Raw genomic sequence first — 22,130 nt, forward strand, 5'->3', positions numbered from 1 at the left:
TACTGTGTTTAAAGAGAGCCCAACGCAATCCTTCTGAAGTGAAAAACAATACAGTGAAACCTCTATATAACGGACTTCTCTATCCATATAATCCGTTAGACTGAGTGTCATATATTAATGGACACTAGATAGAACGGACTTATCTCCATATAGTTCGGTAGATGGAGTTTTCACAGCTAACATACCCTTGACATAACGGACTTTCCTCTCCACATAGTCCGTTAAATAGAGGTAACAAGTGATCGCGGGCCCTTCGTGCCCGGTGGCGAGTACGGTGGTACAGTTTACCAAAGCGTGAAAGTTCGAACGCTCGTGCTTGGCTAGCGCGCAACCGCCGGAAGGCTGACAGCGTACAGAGACATCGTTTTCCAGCGTAAATAAAATGGTTAATTAATTCCTTCCTAAAGAATCCATCGACATGGGACCAGGTTTGTTCGACTCTACGATTTTTTTGCGATTTTTCCACCAAGTTTGATGAAAAACGATTGTGCCGTTTCGGCTGCCCAGAACAGACAGACACACAGACACACGGATATTCCTATATTATATGAGATAATAATATAATACCCAGAACATTGAACTATTGTAGATAAGCTCATTGGTCAAGGCAGCACGTAATGAAGCCCTAATACAGTATTATTCTTACTACAAATTTACATGTTATTCGATATTTTATGAAGATATTTTCAAAAACTAAATTGAAGCTAATATTCGTAAATAATTCCAATTCTTCGGTAGTTCTTTGAGACGTTCACCATACTAGTAATAAATAAGACATAAACAACGAAATTAAAACGAAAACTAAAACCAAAAAACAGTAGGGTGCCTCTTAACGAATAACCAATGAAACAAAATTCGGTTTAACGAGCTTATTATATTAGAGCATTAAAAGAAATCAATTAACGAACTTCTTTTCAATTTAACGAACAGAATATCGAGGGAAAGAATGACCATATGCTTGCCAGAATGCCCCATCAAGAGACTCAATAGATCCAAGTTATTCTCCACGAAGTTAACTACAAGAGGTATAATCACTATTGCATTAATATTCAGGGTAAAAATTCTTTGATTGGGTTTTAAAGTCGAAACTCTTAAGGCTGGAACACATCTCAGCTTTTAACATGGGATCCGATGGGAATAATGGGTCTCGTTTAGCGCGAATTTACCCAACGAATTTTACTCTCTTTTTTCAGGTTATATATTTCTAGTTAAACGAGATCTTCTTGCTAGTGGCACTCATTCAGGAAGATCTCAGAATAAATCATGGAATTATTTGTGAGAAATCTGACATAGGATCGTAAGTCATGTCAAACAGCTCAAGATCATCCAAGCTTAATTATTAATTCCCTTATTGTCGTCATTGTTGAAAAGGTCAGAAGAAATAGCATCAAGCAAGTCTTATACTTCTACTACTACTATTACTACTACTTCTACTATTACTATACTACTACTACTACTACTACTATAACTTTCAAAAAGTAATCTCAAAGGTTCTCTAGAAAGTTCGTCCCAAAGAACTAAAAATTCTGATTAGGATTCCATAAGTACAAATACAGTATCAAAATTAATAATTGATAAAGGTCTCTATGTAAATTTCCCTCATTCAGTTTATCAACATGCAAGAGAATGTGTTAGTGATCATTCATAATAACATACAACATCAAAAGTCATTCTTATTTGTGTCATCACTTACCTATCTGACACAATACACTGAACATCAAAACAACATCAAACAACATCATGCCAGAAGCTATTGTTGACACTACACATCACCTTAACATTACTTGTTTACTTGAGAGTTTGAAAGAATGAAAAGAGAAGCATTTGACCTCGTGCATGAATATAAATCATAAAAGATACATCTCTACTTACAAGAGAAGTTAACATAATACTAAAGCAAGTCTGCAAAGAGGAATATTACAGAAAACAAGATAAGAAGCTACAAAACTCCACACGGTGATAACTTAGTGAACTTAGAGGTGACAAGGCGAGTCCCAGATGACTAACCAATGTTTACACCTGACAAGCAATTTGCTGTCAACTGGTGCAAAGCAGAATGTACAGCCTTCATTGAATATGCTGGAGATAGCAGCGACAACAGCCTCCATTATAATAATCATATCAGTGAGACTTACTACTGAGTAAATTAAAACAAGAGCTCCAGACTTTGATCTAACAAAAGGATAACTTCATTATATATGAGTGCAAACATTGTCTTACACACATCATCAAGAAATACAAGCACTGAGGCACAGAGGAGGCGAGGTATAAATAACAGAAATACTTTAAGGCCAAACAAGAATTAAAGAAAAGACCAAAGTGGGGGCCACACCAAGGTTGGGCCAGACCATGGTGAGGCCACACCATGGTGGGGCCACACCAAGGTGTGAGCCACACCAAGGTAGGGCCACATCATGGTGGGGCCACACTATGGTTGGCCCACACCATAGTGGGGGCCACACCAAGGTTGGACGTGATCAAATAAGCCAGGCTTACAACAGCCAGGCCGTGGTGGGGTGTAGAGGGACTAGTGATGGACTGTCCAGTGTCCTCACCGAGTGTATAAGGCCAGCGTGCGAGTACATTATATATCGTCCTCTTTAACCAGTCTGTGTATAGCACTGTTCTGATCTGTGTCCATTATTCTAAACTAGATAGATGTTTGTAACTGCTTTAGAATTTAACTTATGATAGACGTACAGAGTGTTAGTCGCTCACTGGTCTCTCAATCATTACATCAGCTCAGAGTCTGATAATAACTTGGGGGGGGGAGGGCCTGGGGGAGTCTGAAGAGTCTGGGGTAGCCTGAAGGAACCTTGAGTGGCCGGGAGGTCTGAGTGCCTACAACTCTCGGAGCCCAAGGACTCACCTTGTCGAGCCTCTGGGAGTCCAGTGACGCAAGCTAATAGTTTCGTGAAGAAGAAGAGAGACCTCATTGAGGTGCTGAGCCCACCGAAATCCAGCAAAACTGAGAAAGACCAGGAAATATGCAAAATTGAGCCTATTCTGAATTATCTACTCTACATCCTGGTTTGGTTTGATTCTCGGGGTCTGATTTTGTTTTACTCTAATGAAGTAAATTCACATCAGAAGTACCTTGAGTGAACTGTGTGCTGAGCCACTGCCCCGTTATGACTCGTGGCTGGTTACAGGCACTGGTACTCTCGCAGTGCGATCAAACAGATGGACATGATCTATGTACTTAACATAATTTACAAAAGAAAGGTAATCTAGACTAATGAAATCTGATCAACTATTTAAAGCAAGCAATACAAGAGAAGACATTTATTCTTTTGTTTTAGTCCCAAATCAAAATGTCTTCCCTTTGTGCATGCACAAATCCTCTCTGTTTTTATTAATGAACTAAAAAGATTATTTACGAAAATTATAATATGTAATTATTCAATAAATAATAAAATATAGTGGCAAATACAGTGGCTTTCAATACAAGTGTGTCCATGCTAAAGGCGAGTGTAGGTGGGCGGCTGTCCTGCCTGCTGCCGACCTCTACACGATGGTTTGTTTACACTTAGTAACATCTCCTCAACACTGTTTTAGCTCAAGAGGAGGACAGCAGCAGAACACTTCAGTGTGTTGCGAATACCAGCAGTATAAGTGATGGCAAATCATACAAAAGCTGCAGACTCTACTTTAAAAATAAATACTGTTTTCCTTACAAAACTTCTCTCATAATTTGAAGACATTAATACGTCTTCAGATCATTACCTGTGCCGTAGTTTATTTCACCTGTCATGTTACCTGTGAAACTTATAACAAACGTCACCTGTCTCTTCCCTTCAGCCTTGGGATTTTATGTCAGTAATTTATTTTTACCCACTACTTTTTATCGTATTTTGCTGTACAGTAAAATCCAGTGAAATTAATATTTATTGTGTGTGTGTGTGTGTGTGTGTGTCTGTCAAATAATTAGCTCATTACATTAATGTGAATTATGTTTACTCTGTTGAAGGCGGTGGCTGAGTGGTTACCAACTCTTACCTACTGTTCTGAAAGTCGCTAAGATATAAATCGTAGAATATATTAAGATTAATTCCGGATCACGTAATAGTGAAAACGTTAATACAACACGGAAATAATAATGGTTTATTTCCTAATCTGAATTGGCTTTAAGTAAACTCTTATTTAGTATTTCATTATATCTTGTCGCTTTGAATATAAAAGATTAATAATACTGTAATTTATTTATTATTGGACAAAACAAGATGAAAGATAAAGCTATTAAGCAGATACATGGTATTAATATAATTTAAGGATTGCTTTAGTAAAGACTGAGAAGTGAGTCAATATGGAGGATTAAAAAGCAATAGCATGGTACGCTGCATCAACTCCAGTATGTAGAAACAAATGAAGATCGATCTATATACAAAGAACAAATAAATCAAGTCCCATATGTGAAAACAAAGGAATAACATCCGTGTGTATAAACAAATGAATAGTGTCCCGTACGTATAAACAAGTGAATAACGTCCTGTATGTATAAACAAATGAATAGTGTCCCGTACGTAAAAGCAAATGAATAACGTCCTGTATGTATAAACAAATGAATAGTGTCCCGTACGTAAAAGCAAATGAATAACGTCCTGTATGTATAAACAAATGAATAACGTCCTGTATGTATAAACAAATGAATAGTGTCCCGTACGTATAAACAAATGAATAACGTCCTGTATGTATAAACAAATGAATAGTGTCCCGTACGTAAAAACAAATGAATAACGTCCTGTATGTATAAACAAATGAATAGTGTCCCGTACGTATAAACAAATGAATAACGTCCTGTATGTATAAACAAATGAATAGTGTCCCGTACGTATAAACAAGTGAATAACGTCCTGTATGTATAAACAAACGAATAGTGTCCCGTACGTATAAACAAGTGAATAACGTCCTGTATGTATAAACAAATGAATATCGATCTATATACAAAACAAATGAATAATTGCCGAATAGTGTCCCGTACGTATAAACAAGTGAATAACGTCCTGTATGTATAAACAAATGAATATCGATCTATATACAAAACAAATGAATAATTGCCAGATCATAGAAGCAATTATCTAGAAGAATTTAAGGAAAAACAATAACAAATAATTGGAGTAACGTTTATACCGTACTTCAAGACAGGTGTGTCATGAGTGGTAGAGTCAGGTGTGTCATGAGTGGCAGTCAGGTGTGTCATGAGTCGTCGTCAGGTGTGTCAGAAGATAACAAGATAAACCACAACAAATAGATCAAAAAGTGAAGAAAAAAAATGGGTTTGTGAAAGATATTTAAAAAAGTTACGATGCTCTACGATTTATTTATTTTTTAATGTCACTAAATTAATTCTGGTTTAATGAACCAAGAAAAGATTATATACTTCAATTACTCAAAATATCTAGAAACTTTATATATTTTGAGCCTGGTAATGGTATAGTTTCAATAAAGTTAAGAAATTTCCGTAGTGTTTTGAATAAAGTATCGATATATTATTGGTTATTTACGATAATTAAGGGAATCTCTCTTTTTATGTTCAATTTGCATAATGGTTCGTTCAGTTAACATAAAGCAGATGATTTAATTTATTAGGCGGAGTTTCGTTAGCCTATGTACGATTTTTTTTAATTTACATTTTACAATAAATTTTTGTATTCCTGTGAAATTATTCTATTTAATTATTTGTTAAATTATATGATCTATAATCCATACAGGAATAACTTAGCCAATAATCATAAGTTTACTTCCTCTTTGGTAATACTATAGTTGACAGAAGCACTGGTTTACAAAGCATCAATCCTGCACACAGTTCTAAGTTAATCTACCACTCTCTCTACCTCAACTAGCAGATTCCTACAAGTTGACGATAAAGCACATCGTCTCTCTTACTCACTTGTTATTCCTGATTTGCGTTCACTGGAGGATTTTGATTCGAGTTGACCTCCATACGTAAAATAATAAATAATTTGTGGGGGAGGGGAGGTATGTAGTGCAATAGGCCATGCATTAAGCTGGTACACTCTGCAAAACAAGGTGCTATCATGGTTGAAGCTTAAGTGAAGAATTTTTTTAATATAGTTTGTTGGTTTGTAATATATCATGGGTTACAGTTATGTGTAATTAGTGGTATATTTTTAAACCATTGAGAAACTGGATGATTTCTTGTAATTACACTATCACATGACGGTGTAAAATTCATTCGTTGAGGAACTGACACAATTTGAGTTTTTTTTTTAATTAATTACTCAAAATAAAGAAAATATGATCTTGCCATTAATAAAATATTAAGTAAACGTCATATACTCAAGTGGGGTCATCATCAACCCAAAGATCCATTACAATCCATTTTTATTAAACTCCAAAACCAAATTGCAACAGATAACACAAATAATAAGCTATAAAAATAAATGAAAAAAAAAAGAAAATATTAATCAACATTTGCTGTTAAAAAAAAGGTATTTGAGCAGCATATCTATGTCGGTATGAGGTACTTACATGAGCTCGTGAAGGCGTGTGCTTTTCTCTGCCTCCTCAACCTTGAGTTTGTTGTGTTCTGCTTTCAGTTGCTCGTGTTCAACGCTTAACTTCTGATTTTGGCTGTAGAATTAATTGTAAATATTAGTTATGGCACAACGTCTTAAATCCTAACTCGAGTAAAGTTTTGTTAATAATGTATAGGGGGCTACAAGCTCTTTACTACACTTGTATTTTAAACCAATAGAAATACAATAGATAAACCAACATGGCAACATCAAGTACTACTGTATATGGGAACTACAAGCTATTTACTCTACTCATAACCTAAACCAATAGAAATACAATAATTAAACCAATATGGGATTATCAAGTACTGTATGGAGACTACCAACTCACTCCTTCAGATCTTCCACGAGTGCCTGCTTGGCGTTGATCTCCAGCCTAAGTTGCACCACCTGTTTCTGATGAAGTTCTCGGTGCGTCTCCATCTGTTTCTCTAGAGCTTCTTTGGACAGTCCTTCTGATTGATTCAAGCCTTCAGCAGCCTTCAATTGGGCCACTTCCTCACTCAAGGAGTCAACCTGAAGCAGTCCATTCAATATCACCGCTAAATATGTAAACAAACTGTATAAACCTGACAGTGTGTACAGATCTCACAGGGAAATGAAAACAGTGTAGTACCAGCCAAGATTTCTCTATGTACACTAAGAGCTTTATCTCATATGTGTTGTATCCATAATGCACCTAATGTGTCACCAGCTATAAGAGACCATTTAATCCCTTTTATGAGGTAATACTTTTTTTTAAACTATGATCACTCACTCAAAATAGTAGTCTATGCTATGACACTATAATACAGTATTCAAATGAGGTCAAGAAAGTAAGGGAATTAAATGTTGAAAATATTGAGGATTAAATTTTTACCTATTAATTTGTCAGCCAGGTAATAATTTTCACACTTACTAATTAATATTACCAGATAACAATGTTTTTACACCTTTACTAATTAATACCAGATAAAAAACTACACACCTTTACTAATTACTTTCCTCCCAGGTATTCAGTAACACATGTACTCACCTGTTCCTCCAGTTGTCTCTTACGGACTTCAACTTCGTGCATTGAGTCCTGTAGTGTTCTCATACGAGCCTCGTGTTGGCTGATCAGGAGACGACAATCACTTAACTCGCGTTCATACTCATCTATTTTCTTGTTACAGTCGCCCTATAAAGACACATAGAGATTAGTTAACATTTCTCGTGGATTTACTGGATTACATGAAGATTAGTCACCCTTAGCTTATTATACCTGATGATTATGCCCTCTAATACTATCTGGGTTGGCTTGGGTTGGGTTGGTTTGGTTTGGTTTGGTTTGGTTAGGTTAGGTTAGGTTAGCATTAGTGTGGCTAATCTTATAGTGAAATAAGCTCTGGGGGTCTAATCTTCATGTGATCCATCTACTAAACTGAATACCCACAACCATTCTTAATTCATCTTTGTTTCCACCGTGACTAATATAACAAGGTGCGAGGAAGGTCTTACAGGGACAAAAAAAAAAATAAAATAAAATAAAACTTCCATAAAATAGTACTAACAAGAGACTGTAAACTACTACTAAAAACAACAAACACAAAATATATCTGAGTAATTAATTCATTTTATGTCTGCAATAGTAAAACGTAAACACCTCAACGCTAATCAACTTACATTAAACAAAAATCCACTGTTTTCCTTCGTGGGCGATGTGTGGAGAAGTGGAAGACAGTGTTGACATATAAACATGGAACAACAATTTACTACACGTATTTATATAACCTGTATTTAGTCCTGTACATTGTTTACATTTGGCTCCTCGTCTGGGGTAACCTCATGGATAGCTACAGTCCCTTCATAACATTAAATTCACCCTCAAATATCTCGTATTCTTGAAGGCTACACTTAAAATCATCTACTTTAAAGGTTCTACATGTGAGTGAATTAGTTACCATTTGCTTCCATAGAGACTAAAATAGTGAGGGAATAAAAGTGTTGACAGTACGTAACAATATACAAAAGAAAAGTATTGAGGGATATTATTTCGATATTTACATCAAAACAACAAAAGCTCGTGGAAGGAATGGGACGATGGTTATGTCGGGAGGTGGTAGGTGATGGAGGTGGCAGGTCAGGGAGGTGGTAGGTGAAGGAGGTGGTAGGTCAGGGAGGTGGCAAGTGAAGGAGGTGGTAGGTCAGGGAGGTGGTAGGTGAAGGAGGTGGTAGGTCAGGGAGGTGGTAGGTGATGGGAGGTGGTAGGTCAGGGAGGTGGTAGGTGAAGGAGGTGGTAGGTCAGGGAGGTCAGGGGGAGGGAGGTGGTAGGTGAAGGAGGTGACAGGTCAGGGGAGGTGGTAGGTGAAGGAGGTGGTGGGTCAGGGAGGTGGTAGGTGAAGGAGGTGGTAGGTCAGGAGGTGGTAGGTGAAGGAGGTGACAGGTCAGGGAGGTGGTAGGTGAAGGAGATGGTAGGTCAGGGAGGTGGTAGGTGATGGAGGTGGTAGGTCAGGGAGGTGGTAGGTGAAGGAGGTGGCAGGTCAGGGAGGTGGTAGGTGAAGGAGGTGGTAGGTCAGGGAGGTGGTAGGTGAAGGAGGTGGTAGGTGAAGGAGGTGACAGGTCAGGGAGGTGGTAGGTGAAGGAGATGGTAGGTCAGGGAGGTGGTAGGTGAAGGAGGTGCCAGGTGAGGGAGACGACAGGTGATGGAGGTGACAACAGATGCAAAACAATGCAATAAAACATAACTGGACTGTATTATCAACGTGTGTAGTCGAGGCTAAATAAACACTACTGTACTTTACCTCCAGACCTCCAACACACTTTAAATAACTAAATTAAGTAGTAAATATCACACATATAAACACATATGTATTTGATTCTTACACTGAAACAACTAGCAAGTCCAACACAACACAACACAACACAACACAACACAATACATAAAAAGTAAATTTTGGTCAGTTTGTATATAAAGTTAACAAACACCTGGAAAAAAAAAGAGTGAATGTTATGGTAAGTAAGAGATATAACACTAATTAGAGGACGAAGGTTAATACTTGAGGGGGAGTTTACAAGGTGAGATCCAGGTGTGTCAATAAACTAAATTAACTATTACCTATTATATCTTCCTTAAGAAAAATGTAAATTTATTGATAATTTTAGACAATTTTAGATAAAAACGCGAAAGAGCTCAACATTTTCCATGAATGTACACCAAACAATTTCATGCTTTGTTGTGAATTAAAAGGACACATTCAGTATAAACAGATGTACTAAAATTTAAGAACGAAGATATGACTTCACACCTCCATACTCTCATAAGTTTTAGTACATTATTTTCTCACCTGGAAGTTCTCAAGTGTACTACAGCGCTGGACAAGGTTACGAACTTCACTCTTCATCTTGGATACGTACAGTCTGGCCATGGTAAACTCTTCCTCCAGTTTGTTGGGATCTCCTGAATTCTGAGTAAAAAAATGAACGATGGAAAGAGGTTAGGTTAGTTTTTGAGGTTGCGACTCATTCACTGCTGCATATATTATCTACCAAGTGATTATATACTAAATAGTGTATAATATTCTCATTAATAAACACTCAGAAACATTAAAATTAATTTCCTGTTGATATTAACTACTTCAAATTCCAATGAGTCAAATTCTATTGTAATCTAATCTATCTCACGTTAACAATTACATTATCTCTTCCCTTCTCAATATTCCTCTTTATCCCCATCTATATCCATCTCCCTCACTTAAATTAATCACTTAACCTAACCTAACCTAACCTAACCTAACCTAACCTAACCTAACCTTACCTAACCTTACCTTAATGGATAGATCACCAGCACTGCCGCCTACCACTGTGCCAACTTCCCCCAGATCAGACAGAAGCGAAAACAACATCTCGTTCATTCTCCTTCGCTGGTGTACTGACGAGTCCTTCATCTGCTGTAGTTCACTCTGCATTGTTGTTAAGGTGGTCTGTGGGCAAGGAAATGGTTTGGTAAGTTGTGCTAGTTACAATATGGCAAAATGGTGAAATAGTATGCAGTGCTAGTTGCTTTTTAATGGTTAACACTTTATTCTAGTTACAATACGTATGGTGAAATACTGCTCTAAAAACCTTTGTAGTGATGAAGTTTATGGTTTTGTGTGGAAGCTTAAACAAAGATGAGTCGACCATCTAACTCAAGGGACATCACATCACTCGTCCGAATCAGAGAAACTTTTTCCAAGAATGACTCGCTACCTCCTCACCTGTTTCTCCGTAAGTTCCTCGTTTAGTGTCTCGTTCTCCTTGCACTTGCTTTCCACCTCCTGACTCTTTTGATCATAGTTGAGGGCCAGTTCCTCAAGGGCCTGTAGCACCTCCTTCACCTCGTCCTTAGCGGAGTCATTCTCAGCCTGAATCCTGGACATTTCCGTCTGTAGGACCTCATAGTCACGCCGGGTAGCAGCAATAAGCTATAAATGGAAGAAATGTTGTAAGTAAGGGGAATTAATATTGTGTACCTGGGAAAATATTCTGTCCATCAGTAACCTAACCTAACCTGATAAAACATTCTGTCCATCAGTAACCTAACCTGATAAAACATTCTGTCCATCAGTAACTTAACCTAACCTGATAAAACATTCTGTCCATCAGTAACTTAACCCTCTGATCTATTGGTCACTGGTTTGCTCCGAGGACACCCCTAGTGCACCCAGCTGTTAATAAGTACCTAACTATAAAATTTTTCTCCGAGGATGAACAAAAATAAGTATCATTTAATAATCTCTCATTTTTTTTTAGGATGAACAAAATCATTCCTATCGTGTATCTGTTACTGTCTCAACAACATTTTTCTCCCAGGATGAACAAGAAAGAACAACTTACTTCCTCCTGCTCCAGCATCTGTTCCTTGAGCTTCTCGGCCAGCTGACTATGCTGGTTGATCTCTTCGTCCTTTTCGTCCAAGCTGATGTACAGCTGCTCACGCTCCTTCTCCCACGCGTCACGTACCTCGTTACTCATAGGAGGTGCTGCTGGCTTCTTAGGTTCTGAAAGATGATGTTTAAGTATACTCATCCATTAATGTTGTTTACCTGTTATAGAAGCTGTTTATTGGTACAGGTAAATGGAACACAAATTACAAATTAATTATCATTTAACCGAGCAGGTAAGTCACAAGGTGTAATTAGAGTTATTTACAGGTGAGAACATCATTAACTCACCTTCACTCACTGATGTCACCATAGACTTCTCCATATCAACGCTAATCTGCTCCTCTGAGTCGACCTTCTCACCGCTACGCCAACGAGCGAGTTCAGTTTCCATCTTCTCCACTTGGGCCTTAAGCTTTGTGTTCTGTAAGTAAGAAGATGAATTTAGGGTTTACATATTTTGGTGAACCAGGATCATATCAGTATCTACAATAACAATAGAAATTGGTATGGTGTAGGGGGAGAGGAGGGGCAGTGGTATCACAAATTGGTATGGTGTAGGAGAGAGGGGGTACAGTGATATCAGAAATTGGTATGGTGTAGGAGAGAGGGGGTACAGTGATATCAGAAATTGGTATGGTGTAGGAGAGAGGGGGTACAGAGTTATCACAAATTGGTATGGTGTAGGAGAGAGGGGGTACAGTGATATCAGAAATTGTTATGGTGTAGGAGAGAGGGGGTACAGTGTTATCAGAAATTGGTATGGTGTAGGAAAGACAGGACGGTAACTAGTATCAAATTGGGTACAGTAAATATGGTGCATTGGAGAGACACCATAACACTGTACCAATAACATGCAATACCACAATACATTATCTCTCACCTTCTCTTTCTCTTTGTTAAAACGTCGCTTCCATTCCTCAGCTGTTAACTCCTCGTTAACACACACACAGTTCTTGATTGTCTTAGCCCTGGAAAATTAAAAACACATCATATACTTTGATACAGTCTAAAACTATAGCTGGGATGTGTCTAAAATTATGGCTGGGATGTGTCTAAAATTATAGCTGGGATGTGTCTAAAATTATAGCTGGGATGTGTCTAAAATTATAGCAAGAATCTATCTCAAATGAAAGCGCAGGTGTAAATCTTAGTAATTAATACCCGTTCATTCAAGTCTTCTCTATATCTCAAAAAATACCCTAAAAAAACAGGTAAATCACAGTAATTTATATCAACACCTTAATGTCTTACCTCTTGCCAAAATCTAACGTGGATCTTGTCTCAGACTCGTTGAAGGACGCGGGAGAAGCACAGATTACAATGGTGGTACGAGCATTGCCTCCCAGACTCTCTTGTAAGATGCGCGTCAGCTTGGAGTCTCGGTAAGGCACGTGAGTCTGTAGGGGAAGGAGGAGGGAGTCACAATACCAGAATGTAAGCAAAGTGGTGAAGGGAGAGAATGACACCAACACCAAAATGTAAACAGGGTGATGAAGCAATGTTAAAAAGGTGAGAGACGGGGAGAGAGACACGAGTGACAACACCAAAATGTTAACAAAGAGATGAAACTCCCTAATACAAATCGTAAGTCATTAATCTTCATTTTATTCTTGTCCCAAATAAAATCAATAAAAAATAAATAAGTTTCAGAGAGGCAATATTTACATTTTTATTGTATAAGGTTGTTACCAGTGTCCGCTGTTAGTTTCTGTTCTTTGTATAAAATTCGTTGTTTGGGATGGTGTGTGGGTGTCTCGGGCAGCTTCGTTCACTACTCGCCCACACCAACTGAGCCCTTATTAACTTTGTTTATTACATTGTATTATGGTTTATTGTATTGTTTAATTACATTAGGTTTGTACATATGTGGAATTAATGTCAGTAGGGTAATTTAAATATAGTTTTATGTCTTAGCCAATCAGGATATGTTACGTCAGTATTTGGCGGTAAAAGGTGACGTCGGTAGTCAGTCTAGGCACAGCTGTCTTTAAGTTAAGTAATATACTCTCTCTCTTATGTTTTGGGAGTTGGCATTTGACTTTTGTGATTTGTATTGATTGATATTGTGTGATAATGTTGGACCTTCAGTCTTACTCAGCCACTTCCAAACATCTTATCGTATTATTGTTGTTTTAGTGTTTGTTAATATAATATTTTTAATTAAATCTACTTCATGAATTTTAATATACCCCATAGTAATGAGGTGATGAATTTGGTGGGATCTATTCCTGGACCTATAGTACAAAGAGAAATATGAATTTGTGATATTGTTACACCCTATGAGGCCAAGGGTCGTAACAAGGTCTTTCGTGAGATTTAGAAAAATATTTATCAAAAGTTGTGTGGAGGAGAAAAATATGTTTTTAACCAAATTTTTCTTTTGATTTTTTTTCAGTCATGTTGAATATCATAGTAAAAGTATGCTGAGAATAACGAGGTCACTTGTTAAGCTGTGTGTGTGCACCATCTAACTCGTCTTCGTGACAGACGGACGGGCAACATCTAAATATTAAAATTATTTATGAAAAGATACATTCAAAACGTCACGGTGACCTGAAAATCTGACGATCATTTTACTTCGAATCTTTCCCATAAACTTTCGCTCACGGATTTGAGACTCGCCTACCCAAGTTTTACTGAAACAATTCCTCTGCGTCTTAACTAAAATCGTTCTGGTGTTCCACTACCATACCACGACCATCAGTTCCTCACATTCCGTCGGTGCCCCGGTGTTCTCCTGCCATTTCAAGACGTCGCTGAGTGTGGAGTGAATGGACGCTTCCCTGCCCTGAGTGTGCATCACCGTGTTCCAGAACCTTCCCCCAGGGCCACTGCCGTAGGAAATATTTGTTCATTGTTTGATTCCTTTAATTGTTTGCTTCCATTAATTGTTTGACTCCATTAACTGTTGACTGCCTTAATTGTTTGACTCCCGTAATTATTTGATGTTTGTTGAGTGGTGTCAGAGTTTTGTGTTATATTTTTTATAGTAAAGAGATGTCAATCTCAAACGGTTGTTTGTTATTCCTCAGAAAACCATGGTCCTTGACTTTCCTTTAAGATCCTAATTAGCCTGGTAAGTGATTTCTATCCGTAAGTCCCAGGCCTTTACAATAAGTGACAGTGTCAGTACATGCAGTCGACTATTTCCCCACCTCCACGGAACAGCCAAAACGTCAAGTAATATTAACAAAAATTAACAACACAGTAAATATCAAGTTTATAAATTCATGCAGTATCAAAGAAAGCAAAATAACTTATGTATGTTTATTATAACTTTGATTTTCAGCGGTAAATAATAATATACCCTTAAGATGGCTGGCCTTCACCTGTAGAATATAGAAGTAATTAATGATCACCTCACCTTTCCATCAGCCAGAGCAGCGATGACGTTACCGAGCGCTGACAGGGATTTGTTGATGTTTTTAGCCTCGTCCAACACCGACCCTTCAGCACCTGTCTTGCTCACCTGCAGAGAAAGTTACCTTTCTTAATTGTTCGCAGTTACTGTATTCTGTACTGACCTTTTAGTGGGTGATTAAAGACCTTACTCGTTAAAGGACAGAAATATATATAAACAAAAACATGACGTGTATAGGATAGTAAAAGGTCAACTTGGTTTATGCTACAATTAAATCTAGGTATTCAAATACACCCCGACCCCTAAGTTAGCTTAAGTGACCTATGACCTTTCATCCCCTGACCCCGAAATCATGTTGTTCTGGTTCATCTTCTATATTAGAGTAACACACCTGTGTAGTGTCGTCAACCGGTGAAAATATACATGTGTTATAGAGGTAAAAGGTCCCTCAAGGGATAATGTCCTCCTTAAATGTCCCTCGAGGGTTGATGTCTCCCTAAAAGGCTTTCAAGAGTCGTCAACACAGGGAGCAATCTTGTAAACAAACAGTATCTCACCTTCTCTGAACCAGCCAGATCAACGAGATATAATTTGCCCAGCAGCTTCTTCTGGTTCTCAATGTTCTCTTGCTTCACCTGGATCAAGAACACACTATGGGAACGGGAGCTGTGTTCGTTCATGTCTGTGGAGATAATAATAATAATAATAATTTATCACTTTCCTTACTAGATCGTGAGGTAAAGTGTCATGGCGACCAAGTTCTTATTTTTTTTATCAACAATAAGATGACAAATCGAGATTCATTTATGGAACTTGTGGCACTTGAAGAGGTTGGTTGGACTTACTTGTGACGGAGAAAGTGTCTCTCGGACTTACCTGTGATGACGAAAGTAATAATTGAACTTTCTGTATTGGTGACGTCTGTTGTACTTACCTGTTACGACGAAGTTCTTATTGGACTTGTTCGTGACGCCTGTTGGACTTACTTGTGACAGCGACGTGCCGATTGGACTTGCCCAATTCGATCACCTCAAAGACCTCTTCAGGGGATGAAACGAATCGCTCGGTGGCGCCTTTTACCGATGGAACTCGGTTCTTGTCTTCATGCACCGACAGATTCACCTTGGATACTGTCGGTACACAAACACATACATTACAGGAGGTTACAGTAGTGGTTGTGATGGTTTATTGTCATGAACGTTACAATAGTGGAGATGTGGGTTCAGGGTACAAAATATTATACACTTCTCACACCCTACACACACCCCATCCACCTCACCCCTCACCTCTCACACACCCTCCCTCACACACCTCACACAAGACTCACCATCCAACAAGTCTCTGATCTTATCCATGTAGATCTCGAAGTAGGAGACCTTGATGTGGAACTCCAACGCCTCCTCCATATTGTAGATGTGATTGAAGATATCATGGACGATTCTGGGGATGATACCTGAAGGAGAGGAGACACAGGTAAGTACAGGTCATATTAACAGGTGAATACAGGTCATATTAACAGGTGAGTACAGGCCTCTAACACTACTAAAATCCACATCATTATCAAGGTATATAATAACGTTTGATACACTCTTGATATACTGAGATTCGGGAGTTTGTTACCTAATTAATGTAATGGATTAAAGGCAGGATAAATCTAGTGGGCTGACCGTACCCCAAAGGCCGCTACAGGTTAATTACAATATCCAGGAAGGGAAATACCATTGGGAAATACATGCTAGATTTTATGGCGGGAAATTATCGAAAGCGTGGGAAAAAATGAGAGAAGTGGGGATAATAATAATAATAATAATAATAATAATAATAATAATAATAATAATAATAAACATATATAGACAGACAGATAGACAGAAATAGACAGACACAAATAAACAGACACGAACAGAGATAGAGAAACACAAACAGTACTCACCCTGCCAGGTCGGATCTCCCAGCTTTCCTTCCATAGTGTGCGTCTTCCCCGATGATGTCTGTCCGTAAGCGAAGATGGTGCCATTGTACCCGTTGAGCACATCTGTAAATAGTACACACCTGTTAGCACATACATCTGTAAGTACACACATCTGGTACACATCTGTTAGTACACATATGTTAGTACACACATCTGTTAATACACACATTGGGTACACACATGTTAATAGTAGTCATCTGTTAGTACACACATCTCTTGGTACACACACACACACACACACACACACACACACACACACACACACACACACCGAAATAATAAGCGGGCAATAAATATGTATAAAAGTCCTCAAATTGAATTCGTTGAAAAAAAAAATATATATATATATAAAGTGCAAAGTGAAGTATTAGGTTTAGCCAGCACCACGGCCCACCTTCGCTACCTGTCCATTTTAATAGGAATTTCCTCAAGATGAGTTTCTTCTCCAGAAATTTTCGTCTCGCTGAGCATCACCCGAGAGATTCAAGCAGACGTAGGCAAAATAGAGAGATATTTATATTGGATTTCACAGCTAAAAAAATCCTCCTACTGTGTGCTCGATGAAGTTCAATAATCCAATGACAAGACTCGTTCATATTAAAACAGCTATGCGATTGGGTGTCTCTGTGTCCACAAGAAGGTAAACAGAGTAAAACGCGATGCAAAAATCTCAAGTCGTGGTTCTTAAGTGTTCAGTGCACTCTTGTATCAAGCTGGTGGCGTCTGGCAGGCAGCCGACTTGCCACATGGGATTATAGTTGCCATAAACTCAATACTTTGTATATATTATATTTTTACGACCTGAATCTTTTAATACTACAGGGTGGTCAAATTATGCAGCACCTTCAGTACGAGGTTAGGTTAGGTTAAGCAGAGGAGCGATAAGTTAATGGAGTCCAGGTAGGTTGAGAATACTTGGGATAAAATAGTTTGGGCTAGAAATGAGTTATACATTTGGCAGCGTAGTCTAGCATTGCCTTTATAGATTTTTCCAGGGAGAGTTTTTGGCGATTTTATTTTCCTGAGTGGATTATTTCAGACGCTATTATACAAATTTACTAACTATTTTAAATTACTATCTTACTAGCCAGGAGTGCTTGTAGACTGTCGTGCTTGTAGGCTGCACGTCAATACTGCACAAGATCGACGATATTTTGTAAACAGAGATGATCATACGCTGGTGCTGTGAGGAATCCGTGGCGTGAGGGAACTTGAGACTAGAGGAAATATTCTTTAAGTCAACTAAGAGAAGCGTGCATGGAGCTGACTGACTACTGCGACTAAAAACTTTGATCCAATTTGGGGAAAAAGTTAGTCGTGGGGCTTCTGAATTCAAACAATAACTCTCTAAACTTCATTACAACTTAAATATACCCACATAAATTCAACCCCCCAACAAAATGCGTCTAAGCTCACGTAAAGTTGAAATTGGTAAGAAATGTTTTAATAACGTCGTTCATATCCGTATTAAAACCTTTTAGGATGAATGCATGACACATATAAGGCAGCCACGTGTATATAATATCCTCCCTCTGGCGGCACTCAGACATATATCACACCCGATGTTCCACCAGAGTTAATTTGGGGAGGAAAATTTATCACTCCATTCCCGTGGTGTTCATGGCTTGTGGCTACAGATAAAGACTGAAGCATCAACCACACAGAAAAAAATCAACACATTCTGCATCACGTGGCATTTTCAGATTACATCAGGCATATCCGAGTCCAGGAATAATGGTAAAAAAAAATCGTTCTATATTTTGTGTGATCCGTCTGGCAGTGCAGTATACCTCTACAGCGGCGCCTGGCAGTGCAGTAAGATACTACCTCCATAATGGCGCCTGGCAGCACAATAAATATGTTCCCTCATTTGAGACAGTCTGGTAGCGGTCTAAATAATGATATCACAGCGTCACCTTCCTCTGACATTTCGTTATCTGACTTCACAGCCGACGGAAGGTTTGTCTGATATACCGATAAGACTGTGCTCTCTCTCTCTCTCTCTCTCTCTCTCTCTCTCTCCATCCTAACCCCATCATGCCGATATAATATAATCTACTTATTAATCATTATTTCAGGTCCCACTCAGCGAGACACTGATGAACAAGGACCAGAAGAATTAATCATAGAATATTATATTGAGGTTTACATAATATAGTGACACTCGGGATTATAAAAGGGAATAGGATGATAAATATTTCCTATCATTCTCAATATTTTTAAAAACCAGATAAATAGGTTGAAATCTTTTATTATGATTGGTGAATTGAATCTATTACCCAAATCACTGTTGTTATAGAGGAAGGAGAAGGTAATTAGGTAGAATCGTAGTGTAGTTGAGAGGTAATTTGGGTCGTTATTTATGTATCGAGTTAAAATAGTCAAATATCTTCTCACTTTTCCTACACTGGAGAAAATTGTTATCATCTGAACTTAAAATTTTCCACTACATTATAACATTATATTTAAGAACTTATAATATATACAGTAAAGAAAAATAAACCCCCTTATTTTTAACAAGTAAATAATGCACTACTGTTTATGATATTACGTTCGCTCATCAGATATTCGTTAATGTTTTGGCAGAATATTGCAAGTGAGTCAAAGATCTACAAGTCACCCCTTCATCATAGAAAACGTATCTCATAATAACCAGAACAAGATCATATGTTCTGTAACGTTCCAAATATCGTAATAAACACAGTTATTTCTCTTATTCTCTAATACTTATAAAACCACAGTTCGACTTTACTTTATACTTACCGTAATTCACTTAAAACCAGATTCCATTTAAATAAAAAATTCCCACAAAAAAATGCTACAAACAGACCAACAGACATTTTCTCTAACCGTTCAAACCACCAATGGCAATAAATAATAAAATAATATAATAAAATAAACCACAAATATATATTACAAAGAGGGAAAGTGGTATAAAATTATCATATATATATTTCCTATACAGTCTCTAAGTAGGAATATATAAAGTAACTGAGATGGCAGAGTCGTTGCTATCCTACTTCTATGATTCAGGAGGAGTTTCGGCCCGGTAAACACACAGAAGAACAAGTGTCCCCTGGGTATATGTATGTGTGATGGTGTCTTTTGTTATGATGGCTCCCGTTGTGTCTCTGTCCCTCCCTCTTTATTTCCCTCCTTCTTTCCCTTCTATTCCATTCTTCCCACATTTTTCCCTTTTTTATTGCCATTCTATTCCTTCTCCCCGCCCTCCTTCCCCCATTCTATTTCCCCCTCCCCTTCCATTCCATTCCTTCCTCCCTCTTTCCTTCTTCCATCCTTCGTCCCATTCCATTCTTCCTTTCCATCCCTCCCTTATCCATCATTCTACCCAACCCACCACCTTCTTCCCACACTCCACCATTCCCCCTCACTCACCATCCCCTCACCCACCATTCTCCTTAACCCACCACTTCCCCTCACCCACCATCCTCCTCACCCACCTCCCTCCCTAACCATTCACTTTCCCTCACCTAACACTCTCCCTCATCCACCATCCCCCTCACCCACCATTCTTCCTCACCCATCATTCTCCCTCACCCCACCATTCCCCCTCACCCACCCCCTCACCCATCACCTGTGACTGAATTCCTGCATCATAACACAACAGCACTGAGATTACTACACAATTCCCTGCTTTGGTTTGCTGACGTCATACTGCTGTACCGCGCCCACACGCCTACCTCATGCTATATCACACCTACACGCCCTATCCCTGGTTATATCGTGTCTATATTCCTTCTTGTGTACATGTTTCCACGCCCATATGACCTCACACCATCCCCACATAACAAACCACGCCTACACAACAAACCACGCCCACACAACAAACCACGCCCACACAACAAACCACGCCTACACAACAAACCACGCCTACACAACAAACCACGCCTCACTACCAACATCAATACAGACAGACACATGTGATCGTTTATAGCTAATCAACGTATCCTATTATCAGTAAAATAATCAACACTATCAACGTTATCATGATTATTATAATTATCTGTCACACCTGTCAGTCTACCCTAATTACCTGTCAATGTACACTGTTTCTGATCTCTCAACGTGATAATTTCGTTCAGTAACATCAATACTATTATTAACGTGATGGAGGTTTGTCATCATTAACACCTAACTTACACTATCATTTTTATTAGAGTAATGGTATAAATACTACTACTAATACTGCTACTACTACTACTACTACTACTACTACTACTACTACTAATAATAATAATAATAATAATAATAATAATAATAATAATAATAATAATAATAATAATAATGGTACAATCAAGATAAATAATTAAAATTGCCTTAAGTTAGGAAAGGTACTATATAATAATGGGTCAGTCACTAGACACGGGACTCAGAGCGTGAAAAAGTCTACGGTCGCAGCCAGCCACGTTTCACTTACTCACGTTAATAATAAAAATAATAATAATAATGACAATAATAATAATTAATAATAACAATAATAATAACAATAATAATAGTAATAATAATAATAATAATAATAATAATAATAATAATAATAATAATAATAATAATGGTTCAATCAAGATAAATAATTAAAATTGCCTTAAGTTAGGAAAGGTACTATATAATAATGGGTCAGTCGCTCGACACGGGACTCAGAGCGTGAAAAAGTCTACGGTCGCAGCCAGCCACGTTTCACTTACTCACGTTAAAAATAAAAATAATAATAATAATGACAATAATAATAATTAATAATAACAATAATAATAACAATAATAATAGTAATAATAATAATAATAATAATAATAATAATAATAATAATAATAATAATAATAACAATAATAATGGTACAATCAAGATAAATAATTAAAATTTAAGTTAGGAAAGGTACATATAAATAATGGTCGTCGATCGACGGACTCAGATCGTGAAAAGTCACGGTCGCAGCCAGCCACGTTTCACTTACTCGCGTTAATAATAATAATAATAATAATAATAATAATAATAATAATAATAATAATAATAATAATAATAATAATAATAATAATAATAATAATAATAATAATAATAGCAATAATAATAATAATAATAATAATAATGGTACAATCAAGATAAATAATTAAAATTGCCTTAAGTTAGGAAAGGTACTATATAATAATGGGTCAGTCGCTCGACACGGGACTCAGAGCGTGAAAAAGTCTACGGTCGCAGCCAGCCACGTTTCAATTTACGCGTTAATAATAAAATAATAATAATAATGACAATAATAATAATTAATAATAACAATAATAATAACAATAATAATAATAATAATAATAATAATAATAATAATAATAATGGTACAATCAAGATAAATAATTAAAATTGCCTTAAGT

General features: G+C 37.5%; 1 protein-coding gene across 7 annotated transcripts in view; it reads right to left on the bottom strand.

The window, feature by feature from the left end:
- LOC121860083 (kinesin heavy chain-like) overlaps positions 1–22,130 on the bottom strand; it is a 49,950-nt gene that overhangs the window by 9,324 nt on the left and 18,496 nt on the right. For 2 of the 7 annotated variants that reach the window (XM_042357106.1, XM_042357102.1), the window contains exons 2-18: positions 16,717–16,818; positions 16,114–16,239; positions 15,773–15,916; positions 15,344–15,468; positions 14,790–14,894; positions 12,677–12,822; positions 12,306–12,393; positions 11,714–11,846; positions 11,376–11,539; positions 10,757–10,963; positions 10,325–10,480; positions 9,845–9,964; positions 8,184–8,207; positions 7,555–7,698; positions 6,871–7,055; positions 6,493–6,594; positions 2,870–2,968 (exon numbers count right to left, since the gene is read on the bottom strand). In XM_042357106.1, coding sequence (XP_042213040.1) covers positions 2,870–2,968; positions 6,493–6,594; positions 6,871–7,055; positions 7,555–7,698; positions 8,184–8,207; positions 9,845–9,964; positions 10,325–10,480; positions 10,757–10,963; positions 11,376–11,539; positions 11,714–11,846; positions 12,306–12,393; positions 12,677–12,822; positions 14,790–14,894; positions 15,344–15,468; positions 15,773–15,916; positions 16,114–16,239; positions 16,717–16,750 — 2,102 coding nt within the window. In that variant the 5' untranslated portion in view covers positions 16,751–16,818. The remainder of the gene's footprint in view (positions 1–2,869; positions 2,969–6,492; positions 6,595–6,870; positions 7,056–7,554; positions 7,699–8,183; positions 8,208–9,844; positions 9,965–10,324; positions 10,481–10,756; positions 10,964–11,375; positions 11,540–11,713; positions 11,847–12,305; positions 12,394–12,676; positions 12,823–14,789; positions 14,895–15,343; positions 15,469–15,772; positions 15,917–16,113; positions 16,240–16,716; positions 16,819–22,130) is intronic. The other 5 variants (XM_042357108.1, XM_042357107.1, XM_042357104.1 and 2 more) reach the window with 4 other exon arrangements.

This window comes from Homarus americanus, unplaced genomic scaffold, assembly GCF_018991925.1.
Source record: "Homarus americanus isolate GMGI-L3 unplaced genomic scaffold, GMGI_Hamer_2.0 scaffold57463, whole genome shotgun sequence".
Lineage (NCBI taxonomy): Eukaryota > Metazoa > Arthropoda > Malacostraca > Decapoda > Nephropidae > Homarus > Homarus americanus.